The sequence below is a fragment of the Ostrinia nubilalis genome, chromosome 21, assembly GCF_963855985.1.
Source record: "Ostrinia nubilalis chromosome 21, ilOstNubi1.1, whole genome shotgun sequence".
Lineage (NCBI taxonomy): Eukaryota > Metazoa > Arthropoda > Insecta > Lepidoptera > Crambidae > Ostrinia > Ostrinia nubilalis.
In genome coordinates, this window is record NC_087108.1 from 4511166 (window position 1) to 4524320 (window position 13155).

The 13155-nt window shown below is 37.1% G+C and overlaps 1 protein-coding gene across 1 annotated transcript in view; it reads left to right on the forward strand.

The window, feature by feature from the left end:
- The window catches only part of LOC135082150 (alpha-tocopherol transfer protein-like), a 28649-nt gene extending 20922 nt beyond the window's left edge, over positions 1 to 7727 (forward strand). Inside the window, exons 2-6 of the mRNA XM_063976901.1 lie at positions 2191 to 2433; positions 3284 to 3421; positions 4961 to 5084; positions 6026 to 6254; positions 6879 to 7727. Of these exons, the coding sequence (XP_063832971.1) occupies positions 2198 to 2433; positions 3284 to 3421; positions 4961 to 5084; positions 6026 to 6254; positions 6879 to 7144 (993 nt within the window). The 5' untranslated portion in view covers positions 2191 to 2197 and the 3' untranslated portion in view covers positions 7145 to 7727. The remainder of the gene's footprint in view (positions 1 to 2190; positions 2434 to 3283; positions 3422 to 4960; positions 5085 to 6025; positions 6255 to 6878) is intronic.
- The last annotated feature ends 5428 nt before the right edge of the window (positions 7728 to 13155 follow it).

Sequence of the window (13155 nt, forward strand, 5' to 3'; positions counted from 1 at the left end):
GTTTCTAAGTTAAATTTTCTCGAGAGACTCGGAGGTATGTCTCATGAGATTTTTTTTAGGTCTTCTGAGACCATGCTTCGGGAAACATTGCTCCAATTTTAAGGATTACTAAGCCAATACATACTATTATCCCTTTTTATACTTATGCGTTCAGATGCAAGAATTTCTTAATTTTTAATGACGCTCTCTTAAACAGTTTTTCGTTCTCGCTTTAGTTTGAGAAGCTATGACCAAGGAACTCGAAATCGTGCGTTTCTCAATGCATCCATAACAAAATGCTGTGTTACACATTCACGGAAATACACAATTTTCACAATGTATTCCGATATTGTGTAAAAGCGAAAGGACATTGACTCATTCAGTCTAGAAGACAACTAAGGCCTGTTTAGTCCAGTAGTTGGAGAATTCTCAACTCAGAGGTTTTGAGTTTGAGTTCCAGTTGGGACACAGATAAAATAAAAAAGTATATTTTTTTAAAGTAGGCTTTTAAAAAGCGCTTTTACACGTCCCAGTATTTAACCCTACCACTGCTTCGGGACAATAAATGAGCCGGTGCTGAGAAGAAGCAGCGCAAGAAACTCAGTCACTAGTGTTTGTCCCAAGTTTGGTTAGGACTATACTATTCAGGGTGAATTATACATTATCATTTCAGTTATAAGCTATCTACTATGTTTAATATAAAAAAAAAATCCAGTGTTTCGTAAAGCGAAGAGCAGTTTAAAGGCTAAATCGAGGCTTGTCTGACGTCTATCTATGATGTCACATTGCATCTGACACCAAGGTCGTGACTCGTGACACGTCGTGACCTAAGTTGTCACACCCACAACTAACAAAATCGAAAAAAAGATAAACTTCAAAAGATCACGTCATGGTATTGTATACAATCAGATTATATTATTTTTGTTGCAAAAATAGGACTTATTTACAACTACGTCAATTCCAAAAGCTTTTTACCTTTATTGTTACCTTGTCTGTACATATTAAATGCATTTTAATTCGCTCATCACGATTAGATAATTTGTGTTATATTCCCCATGACATCATATTAAGATTATGGGCTGGGTCATAAATCAGTAGGAAAAAATATAAGTACAGTCGCCTCTACATGACATTTTGTTTCAAGATCACAATGATTTTTTTGCGCTGCATTTTTTCGACACTGGATCATTTATTATCCCGCCTGAAGCAATAGTAGGGTTAACATAGCATATAGGTACTGGGACGAGTTAGCGCTTTTTGAAAACCAAAGGCTGAGTTGCAACTTGACCTTTAGAGTAGGAGACCTTTTTTAACTGTAACATTAACATTATCCGGTGCTTTTTGTATGGAGTTTGACACATTTTTGTCGTTTGTCAAAATTAAAGTAAGATGGTGCAACTCAGTCTATTTGTAAACAATAAATTACTTTTGGAAACTTAAATGCAATAGTTTTAAGTATGGCTTGTACAGTCACTGCATATTATTCAGAAAATATTTTTATTATAAAATAGCACTTATTAGAACTTAATAAAGTTGATAATAGTCTATCTCTATGGCGTGTTAACAATCTATTAAAATGAGTAAAGCGCTTTAGGTTAGATAAAGTAAAAGCAATAATGTAATAGTTTGAAAATAGATTTAGAAAGGCAATACTTTTGATTACACAAAAAACGAAGGCCAATTGTGTTCTAAGAAATCATTTTCGCCTTTTACTAATTACTTTTTTACGTAACTTAAAAACAATTTGCTATTACAGGAAGAATTTTCTTATATTCTCGTTGAAACATCTTAAAATAAATATTTTCTGTGTTATACTTATTTTCTTTTCGTTATTTTACTAGCCAATAAGCTTTACTTAATTTGGGACCAGAATAACGCCCGTATTCACAAACATTACTATGAGGTCTCACAGTGCGCGTGGACGCACAGGGTCACAAACGAATCAATAACGCGAGTTCATTCAACGCTGTGCGTTTGATTTGCTGCTTCACTTATTCAAGTATCGTTTGTGAACACGGGTGTAAGGCTCGGTGTCCACGAAAGCGAAGAGAAGAAGTTTGAATAACCGACCAGATTTCGTTACTTCCACATCTCCTCTCTACTCAGCTTCTACTCGAAAATCTCCTTTCCTCTCCACTTTAGTAAAAACCGAGCCTAAAATATCCGAAAACTAATGCAAATTATCAAAAAGTATTGTTTCCTCTATTCCAGTACCAAGATGTCACGCGCAGCGTCGTTCGCGCAACGATGGGCCCAGGACAACTTGACCAGACCCCCTTCAGAAGACGAGCTGACAGTCCTCAACCTGTTTCCCATCACCTGCGATGGAGACGAGGTTGAAGCCACCAGGAGAGCCCGGAGGTACTACAAGGCTAGAGGACCTGGAGGACTGACAGAACTGTGGCATAAGAGATACCCTGATGACGAGGATATCTTGTCCAGTTGCCAGGATGCGTAAGTACCTATCTTTTGATTTAAAGAACTACCTAATGTAATTATGGGACTGAGTTGTCTGATGTGGGAATCCTGAGGGATGTGGTACAGAGACGAATTGTCTTAAAGTTTCAAGTTTACTGAAATTATTAGGGACATCGAAAATATGAAATCTTGTTGGTGGGGACAATATTTACTTACTAAATAAATAAATATAGGTAAATAGGATTAACGTAGTTACTATACCTACATAATTTATCGATAATGCAATTTTTTGTACGGCTGACAAAAAACGTGAGTAACTTAGGAAATCAAATCAAAGTTCTTGTAATACCAGTTTCCAGAAACTTGTGAAAATCTTCCAAGATATTGCATAGTATTATTACCTATTTGTTTGTCTTCTAGTAAAAAGTTCCAAGGCGTACCAAACCGTGTTAATTGAACACGTGAACACGTGGAAATGTTTACTAAACACTCAAATTGTATTACTTCATAATTGATTATTAATTAGCTAGTTTGTACAGTCAATAGCACATCAACATACTTACCATATACCACAAGCCCCAATGGATTTCGAACTCTGATTCTTTAACTTTAGGTCCAAATTCAATTGACGTAACATTTTGTGGTAACTGTAAGGGCTTGTTCCAACGGAGACATCCCGTTTTTTTTAGGATCCCGTTTATACTCGTATAAATAATCGAACATTCCGTTTGCAATGTCCCGCAAAAATCGGTGCTTTCGATTTGTAATTCGAATTTCAAACACACACCTTGCGTGTTCACATGACAGTCCAGTTTTACGGGATACCGCAAAACTGGACTTCCATGGGAACGATCCCATAATAATTATTCCTTTACTAACTTTCCAGTTACATCGTCCCTCTTCGCGCCAGGAGTGTAGGAGGAAGGCGGATGACCCTCGTCAGGCTTCCAGCTCCGATGGCCATGGACAGGCCACTGTCAGCGAAGGCGCTGCTCTCTAGGTGGCTTATGATTTTAGATATACGGTAAGTCATCATCAGGTCTTTTAGTCTCCACTGTAGGAGCATGACCCTTATTTATCGGAGACAAAATGAAATGAAATATTTGGCCTTCGCTCTCCACGTGTATACCAACCATAGAGATCTAGAGAGATGCCAACTAATGCGCTCAGTTCCAAACCCAGTGTCACGTCACGTTAGAAATTCACACACAGAAAGTAATCAAAATAAAAACAATACTTCGCGAAGTAATGCATTCTGTTTTTGGGCATATTGCTGCGACACCGGCCCCGCCCCCTTTTTACATCTCCCTTTAGTTTCTGTGATATGTGATATCAACCAATACTAAGATTATTAGGTAACAGTAAGTCATAGATTTACAGGATATGATTCCCTTCAGTTTCTTTTGTCTTCACAATTCAACCAGTGAACCAAATTAATGGCAAAATCTATTGCATCTTAGAGATTTATAGAAAACATAAGGATTTATTGGTTCTGAGGATACATTAATTAAACCTTCAGTCCCATTTATTTATGTTAGTCATGACCATAAAAAAGGGTCATAGAGTCCCTGTTTAAATTATTACCTAATGGGAATCATGTTAATAATCTGAATCAAAAGACAATAGTTTTCTCACTATCATTTGACAACGTATCCAATTCCTCTAATCAAATTGTCACAATGAAACAAACAGATTTGTCAGACAAAAGCGACAATAGATCTTTTGTCCCTTATTTGCAGACCATTTCTATCCAGTTACACGAAATTTTACTGAGAAATTGGAGACAAAGGGCTTTGGAAACACCACGTTCATCAGTATTAATTTACTTACTGTTTATTTGATTCTTCTTTCTTTATGAAATTCGTACTAAATCATTATTTAAATTTTCCTAAAAATAGACTGTCTTGATCTCAATGTTATATCTTTTTTATCGGGTTTCTCCAGGCTTTCTCGAGTACGTCGTATTAGTTACACCACTTACAACTCAAGAACGGCTGAACCGATTTAGCTGAAAATTGTCAGGGAGGTAGTTTAGAGCCAGGAGAAGGACATAGGATACTTTTTATCCCATTCGAAATTTAAAAAAAAGTCTGCTTATTTATTGCCATTAAGGCGGAACAAAGTTCGCCGGGTCAGCTAGTACACATTAAATACTCACTCAAGCTCGACTCTAAAATAATCAAGTTTTCATGCTGCATGGTTTGGTGTTTGTTCAAGGATTAATAAAATTTGTGGATGGTGCCCAAACCAATAAATAAAATAATGCCTGACATCTGATTTTGTACTTCAATTGTTTCCCCTAAATAACGATAGTACGAACATTATTGTTATTATTCGTTGATCGTTACATCCACGAAGACGCGCCCTACCATTATTTCGCTAATGTTTAAGTGTTATCGGTACACGCTAAATATTATTCTATGAGTGCACACACGCACCGTACAATAATGACGTTCGGATTGCTTAGATCAAAGTCCGCACCCCGTGCTTCCCTCGACCAAAAATTGGTGGGGCGCGTCTTCGTGGATGAAACGATCTTTATATTGGTGTCTACTATTTACAGGTTACGTGAAGACCCAACTCCTGGTGAGGAGGTGGTCTTCATAGACGTCAGCGATCTCCAGCCATCACATGTCAAGAACCACTTCAGGGGCACATATTGGAAGGACTTCGTTTGGTGCATGAAGGTAAAATAAAATAACTTTCACTGAGCCAATTCAATAGAAGACCCGTGGTCGCATGAAAAATCAAAAATCAAAATCAAAAGTATTTATTCAGTTTAGACCACAAGTGGCACTTATGAACGTCAAAATATAGTAAATAATAAAAAAAAGAAAAGGTAGCCCTTATGGGGCACTTTACATGTCTCCTTATCTTTTCGGCCCTACCAGCCCTTCGAGACAAACATATGGCAAGTGCTGAGAAGAAACGCCGGAACAAACTCAGTCACCACTAATTGCCAGGAATTATCTAACGGTAAGAATAAGCAAATTCGAGTACATCAAATATGTGCAGACTGAACTGACCACGCATCCTTGTCATCAATATAGTCGCGGTATCAATTAATTTCTATTGTGTCTCGATTCGCTGGTAATTTTAGGGCTTTGCTTCATACTCAACTATCGATTTATCATCCATGAAAACTTACTTAGTTTCCTTACGTTTCTCGCATTTGTCACAATCAATTTAAATTGTGATTTTCCTGTGATAAAAGTGAATCATTTTCATGCGTCACTTCTCATCATGTGTAAAAATTATGGTTAAGGAAAGTTCTAATTGGTAAATGTGAGTAAACTTTTTAAAGAAGAAACCTGTGTTAAAATACAGAAAATTAACAATGTATTGATATCGTACTACATACGAGTACCTACTCGTTATTGCTTGCACATCACAAAAAAAATACAGTAACTTACACTAAGGTTCGAAAGGCACAATTTCGGTGGTCTATCTTCATTGTGATCCCTTAGACTAGGAGAGGGAACTTTTACCGAAAAATTTGTGGTAAACAGCGTTTTGCTTAATCGAAAACATGTGAATTCCAAATACTGAACACTTACCCTCCCAGATCTAAAGCATGTCAGTTCAAAATACTCAACACTGATCAATAATCCAAACATCTCCATTCCAGACAGCATACCCGCTCCGCTTTACGGAGATCCATGTCATCAACACACAGCGCTTGAAGACCATGTCTCTCCTGCTCTTACACATCGGCCTCCATCCCTGGAAGCGTAAGGTCCTGCACATCCACTCCAAGGCTGAGGAGATAAATCAGGCCATGGGGTTTGATTACTTTCCACCGGAGAGCCTACCACATGAGTATGGGGGGAAGGCTGGAGCTATGAAGGATCTCAATGGTGAGTACATGATGAGCTCTGGTGGTAGATGATGGCACTGCAGCACTGGAATAGTATAAGAACTGACTGCTAGAAGCTAAAATCTTACGAGAAATAGTTCTTTCTCATTGTTCTCATTTCCATTTGGGACAAAATTCTGGGACCACGAGAAAAAAGGAGCTAAAAGCTATACAGGGTGTTTTTACAATTTAAAAAAAGTAGCTCACTTAGGGTCAAATGGGCGAACTTGTATTCCTAAAATGACCTTACCTATACACCCACGAAGTTTGTCTAACCTTCCGCCAAACACCCTGTAGTTATGTCATTGTGCCTATACAATGAAGCACCTGGAAAAAATAAAAAGGGGCAAATAAGAGACAGTTGGGTATTTCGTTCTTAGAAGGACTAGTTAGATAACTCTCTGACAAATAAAATACATTTGATGCAATAGTACCTTAAAAGTTAGATTATTTTAAATATATTGTTTGTTTTCTCAATTGCTTACTGCGTCTCAAATATGTGTCTCAAATAAGAAGCAGAATTGCTACATACGTCTCTGTATCTGTTGCGATTTTCATGACTGGTGCTCTAAACTAGCTCAATTTCACCAATAATTCTAAATCAAAAACCTTATCTCTTTCACAGACGAATGGACAAAGAAGCTCCTCTCCAACTCAAAGTGGCTGGAATCAGAAGAACGCAAATTCTACGACACAGAACTGAAACCAGAACCAGACACTCGGTCTCGACACCGCAGCGCCGTGCGCCTGCGAGCAAGCAACGGTTCTTATGACATGATCACACGCACGCACTCGTGTAGATCTTTACATAGGCATGATGACTTTGATGAAGGAACGTACGGCGCGTACAGGACTTTAAAAGTGTCTTCAGACAGTGATTTCTACGTATAAGTGAGGAAGAACCAGAAAATGGATTTTGCCAATGATATCGCGCACATATTTAGCAGATCTTGGAACAGACAAACTGCTACGTATAAGTGAGGAAGATTATAGACATATTTATGCAGGTCTTGGAACAGATGAGAAGATGGATAGTGTCTTATAACAAACACAATGGAGGAAATTCTAGACCAGTAGAGAAATGGAGTACGCCTTCCTAAATGCAGAGCTTTGCAATTAATACTCAATTGAGACAGAAATATTAACTGAAGTGCCTTCAATTAATGCACGAGCAAAAGCATCTTGGTAACAAAGTGAGTGTTGTAAAAACGTACAGACGTAGGAGTGTTTGTTTAAATTCTTTTTCGTTCATCAAAGAAACTGCCTGGTATATTGAGAAAAGTTTTCTTTACATTACAAGTGCACAGTTGGTTTATCTTTTTCCATCTTGCCAATACCATGACAAGATAAAGAGTGCCCATTTTTTAAGACTATGAGATTGTTTGATATAATACAATAACCTCTACTGTACCTAATTTTGTATTTGTTAGAATCTCATCCAAATTGTACAAATTAAATTATTCATAGAATTAAAGTTTTGTTATTTAACCACTTTTTAAAACACTTCCAAGTCTCTAATAGTTCTATAACAAAAACAAAAGTCTTCAGATACTAAGAATAGCAGTAAAATAAAGAGCTGTACCTATAAATAGACGTAAGTAGGCTTTCAGCAGATAAAGCTTGAAGCATAGAGGAATAACAATAGCAATTAACCGTCGCAACAATTTATAGGACCTAGTTTCTAGTTAAATATGTAGAGTTTGCCTGCTGTTTGAACTTTGAATTAAGTTACAAAAAATAAATAATTTTCATTTGTAATTTCTCACCGTGTTGTAATAAGAGTAGGTATTTTCAGTATTTTTATTGTTGTCACACTACACTTTTATTTTCTTGTGAAGATAGAGACCTGATTAATTTTGTTACGGGTTCAATGATATTCCCACCTCTCGTTCCCACCGCTGCAACTCTTGTGTAGCCAGGATCTACAGCTTGACCGCCAATAAAAACCCAATGATTTTAACTTTCTCCCATACAAACATGTGGGTCAAGCTGGACAAGCTTTAGATCCTAGCTACACAGGACTTGCAGTCGTGGGAATAGTCTCGTTAAGTCACGCAATAAATTATTCAGAATCGTGTATTTCTATGCTTATTTCGTGCACCAAACCTAACTAGACATAAAGTATAAAATCGCAGTGCAATTTGGCCGAATGCAGCAGTGAAAGGCTTCGAGTGTCTGCCTCTGAGAGCACGAAATGAGTTAGTACTCGTACGTGTCGGTGCGTTTACACTGCACGATGTAATTTAAATTTAAATTGGGCATTTAACACCAAAAACATGAAGGTGAAAATTTTATGAGCTGCCAAAATTTTACGCCCCATTTATTATTATGATGCTTCTAAAGTCAATATTAATAAGCTATTATTTTAAAGAGGTAAGTTTTTTTTGGTTGTTGTATTTACTTTTCTAATAGGTTATTTGAATGGAATTTAGTCATCTATTTTATGTATCAGTAATTTGCTTATTGGTCACCTATCTAATTCACATAGCAAACTAATATAATGCCAGTCTGTATTAAAATCAGGAGAGATCTGCTCTAACATAAAATATCTTGAATAAACAGCAGATACCTACATACAAAATGCACAACTGGTAGGTAAATAAAGTTACCAAACATTCAAAATGCAATAATAATAAACCACATTTGCAGCTATATGCATTTCGGGATAGAGCCCACGCCAAATGGCACTCACAGTGAAAGGCTGAAGCTAAGTGCTCGTAGAGCATATAAGTAGCGGGTATTTACACGGCACGATGTTTAATTGATTAGAGAATTACTCTAATATTTGTCTATACAGCTATGGTGTGTCAATACTGGTACCTAGACCTACCATACGAAGTTATCAAATATTTACGAATCTGCAAAGTTAGATACGTTTTTCAGCACAAACAAGTAACCTAATGCATAGTATTGTATTAACTTACATAAGGCTTAATTATTTTTTACCTTTTAATATAAAAAAAAACTGTCGTCTTCCCTAGACGTCTGAAAAATATCTCTTTACAACAATAATTTCACCAAAATACCTAGAGTTGTTTTTACTTTTTGTGTTTCTTACAATAGTTAGTGTTCAATAAAGTGTATCTATCTACTATATTTTAATTTAAAAGTAGAATTTATATCCAATGATTGAAAACCAAAAAAGTCCCTACAACTTCCAATAAACAAAAAACAACATTACAAAAAATGTAAGCACTAAATCAATAATCACGCCACACTGGCCAGTCAGATCAAGTCAGATGCATCAGGAGATAGACGCCAAATTGCACTCGTACTCAGTGAAAGGATGGAGCTAAGTGCACGAAGAACACAAAACCAAAGAGGCATTTACACATTACGATTTTCTGCTAAGTTTTTCTGTCATAAAAGGCTCGTCGTTTCAGCCAAATGACGTCCACTGCTGGACAAAGGCCTCCCCCAAGGTTTTCCACAATGAACGGTCCTGCGCTTCCCGCATCCAGGCTCTTCCCGCGACCTTTACCAGATCGTCGGTCCACCTAGTAGGAGGCCTGCCCACGCTACGTCTTCCAGCCCGTGGTCGCCACTCGAGAACTTTCCTGCCCCAACGGCCATCGTCTCTAAATAAAAGGCTCACTAAGTTTAATATTATGGTTAATATGCTTCTAAAAAGTACTAAAAACTAATAGGCTAGATTGAAGTAACGTGTTTTTAAGCAGTTCTATTTTGGAAATATTCGTTAATGGTGTCTCAAGTACCTACCTGATTATAGAGACAAAAATAGACTAACTATTTTAGCATCAGACTGCTGATTGACCTCCCTCCCTATAATTAGAGAGGCTGCTTGTAAGAAGGACTCCGCCAACACACTCTACTACAAGCATTTAGCTAAGCTAAAGAAGTTAAACGACGACTTCATAAAGGTAGCAGGAAGGCGCTGGATGCAGGCCGCCAACAACCGCCCATTGTGGAAATTATGGGGGAGGCCTATGTTCAGCAGTGGTCGTCCTGTTGCTGAAATGATGATGATGATGATGAAAAAGAAGTTAAAAGGAGTACCTACTACTAATATTTATACCAAAAAATTCTAGTTATTTTTTAATTCATGACTAATGCGGTTAATCCTCGTTAACACAGTCGTACAGTGTAAATGCCCCCACAAATCCGCCACAGAAAAAGTAGCGGGTAATGAGCGATCGGCCGACAAGCGCCGACCGACCGCGCTTTCTAATCGCGAACGTAAAAATGCTCGCAGCTGTGGACTAGTGGATACCACAGTATTAGATGCTTTGTTCTTTAAAGATTTTTCTTTCAAATATCTCCGTGGGCTAAACTTGACGGCCAGTTCCTTAAGGACGCTAAATATTAAGCCCGCCGACAGCCTGGCGGCTTGGTGTCGGCGGCTTTATTCCAAAATAATCATGTCGATGAGTTATACTTTCCATGACTTTTGACAACATAGCGGGTTTGGAAGATAGAGTCCAGAAACTTACCATCGATTGCAATAGGCAACTAGCTCTGGCTCGCTGCTTCGCCCACGATTTCGGTCTGCTTCGGAAAGAATAAATGAATGTAAGAAAGATACATTTATTACAATAGACATCACACAAATACAGGCAAAGTGCAACGGGACCTCACTCAGCATAGATGCGTGGCCCACGGTGACGAAGGACGCTGGTTTTCAGTTATCCCATGCCGAGTGCGAATGTCCTGTTGACTATTTGTTAATTAATTTTGGCAATTAATAAAACCAATATCGTCCACTGTAGAGTAGATTTAAGAGAGACTGCTATACCTACAAATTACACGCATACTCAGTGCATTACCTATTCCTTCTAGATACTACTATTCTTCCAAAAATGCCAGTGTCGTTGCATGTAGGATGCCACACAACGTGGCTCCGATTGACGTGCCGTTGTCTAAACGAAGTCAAACGCACCTATTTTATGTTGCCCTGGTACATTTAGTAAACATAGGTGCGCATCAAGGAATAGTTTAGGTGCGGTTCATTAGGTGCGCCTTAAAAAGGGTGCGCTTCAAGAAATACCTCGTCTAAACGTATTTCCCAATCGAAAACCGAAGGCTTCAGGGCGTGAAAATAATACTGAGATATTTCACAATAATCACTATAATGTTGCTATCTATGCCCAAACAGTTTTGTGCCACGTGAACAAAAATACTGGGTCTTATTATGTGGGGTTAGGGGTGATATTGGAATGCGTAGTGTCAAAACATTGGAGCATCAAAAACGCAAGCAACGAATCAACAAACGTGCGCTCACGCAATGCGTCGCGCACTAGTAAAGATAATGAAGGTGACCATGGTCTATGGAAATTTGTGGACTAACAATAATGGTGCAAATACACTATGCGGAAAATTGTCCAAGTCGAAGCCACACACCGAAATATGGGCGACGCATGGGTGGAGGAAGGAGAAAGTAACCGAGATGGTGTTCACACTATTACGTCTTGGCCAATTTCCCGCATAGTGTACATGCGCCATAAAAATAGTCATTATTTTTATATCCTGTGCAAATATTTCAATTTATTAATTAATTTTGTTTACATACTCGTATAATAGGAAGTAACGAAGTCACAAACTGAAACTGGTATAATAAATTCTCAAAAATTTTCAAGCATTTAGGTGTATAGTATTGAACACAGTATCATAATTAGATTTTGAAGTAATTAGATCTAAGTAGAAAGTGAAATTATATTTATTACTTTACGATTTTGTTTATTAATTGTTTAGTTATTTTGTTGTTCTATATTTTCAGCAAAGTTTTCTACTAAAGATAGTTTGTATTTAAATAGTGCCAAGTTTAAAACTGTGTAAATTGTTACTATGTAATAAAATAACAAAAATACTTACCACTTCTTCTGTGTCATGATATCCACAATGACACCTGCATGTCAGATGACTGTGACCACTTGTAAATGTTAAATGTATTTACATTATAAAGTTAGCATGAAAAAGTAAAAAGACTACAATTTGAGCGATAAAGTTATACCGTGTTTCTTTTTCCACAGACCTTAGAATTCCATTCGTCTAAAGATTTATCTAATACTTAATATTATAAATTCGAAAGTAACTCTGTCTGTTTGTCTGACTTGCTTTCACGCCTAAACCACTGAACCGACTTTGATGAAATTTGGCATAGAGATAGTTTGAGTCCCGGGAAAGGACATAAGATAGTTTTTATCCCGGTTTTTGAAACAGGGACGCGCGCGATTACGTTTTTATGTGACAGACAAAATTCCACGCGGGCGAAGCTGCGGGCGGAAAGCTAGTATTTTTATAAACCATGGTCACCCTAATGAAAAACTAATGTCGGTCTACATTGCATCGCGCCAAATTTAGCAACTCTTACATAATTATGTGGTTGAAAATCTGTTGTGTATCATGCAACGAATTAAGCGACGTCCAAAGAAAAAGTTAAGACATGCATGAAATGAAAGATTTCAGAATAAAATTGTAGAAAGATTAAAATTCCTCCGCTCTTGAATTTGATGCTAAACAAGAAATTCTTGCTAACATTTTATTTTTCGTTTTAATATTTTATTACTTTTGAAGAAATATTCTTAAAGTTTTTCTAGAGATATTTTATTTACTTATTTAGAGTCAGATTCCCAATTTATTTTTCTAATATTACTTATTAATGTTTGATGTGACAAATAATATCAAAAATCTTGTGTTAGTTTGATAGAGAATAAGTGTTCTTGTAAATATATTGTATCTGAGGCTACTACAGTTTTATGCTGTAATTTCAATTGGCTATTTGATAGATGTATGTAATTCAAATTCAAATCTTTTATTGCATATTAAGTGTTTACAATTCATTAAATAACAATAAGATCACAGGTAAAATGTTTGTTTGTGTGTGAGCTCTTGTATCGCACCTGACACACGTGCCTACTTAGTAGTTAGTACACGCAATAAAAGAA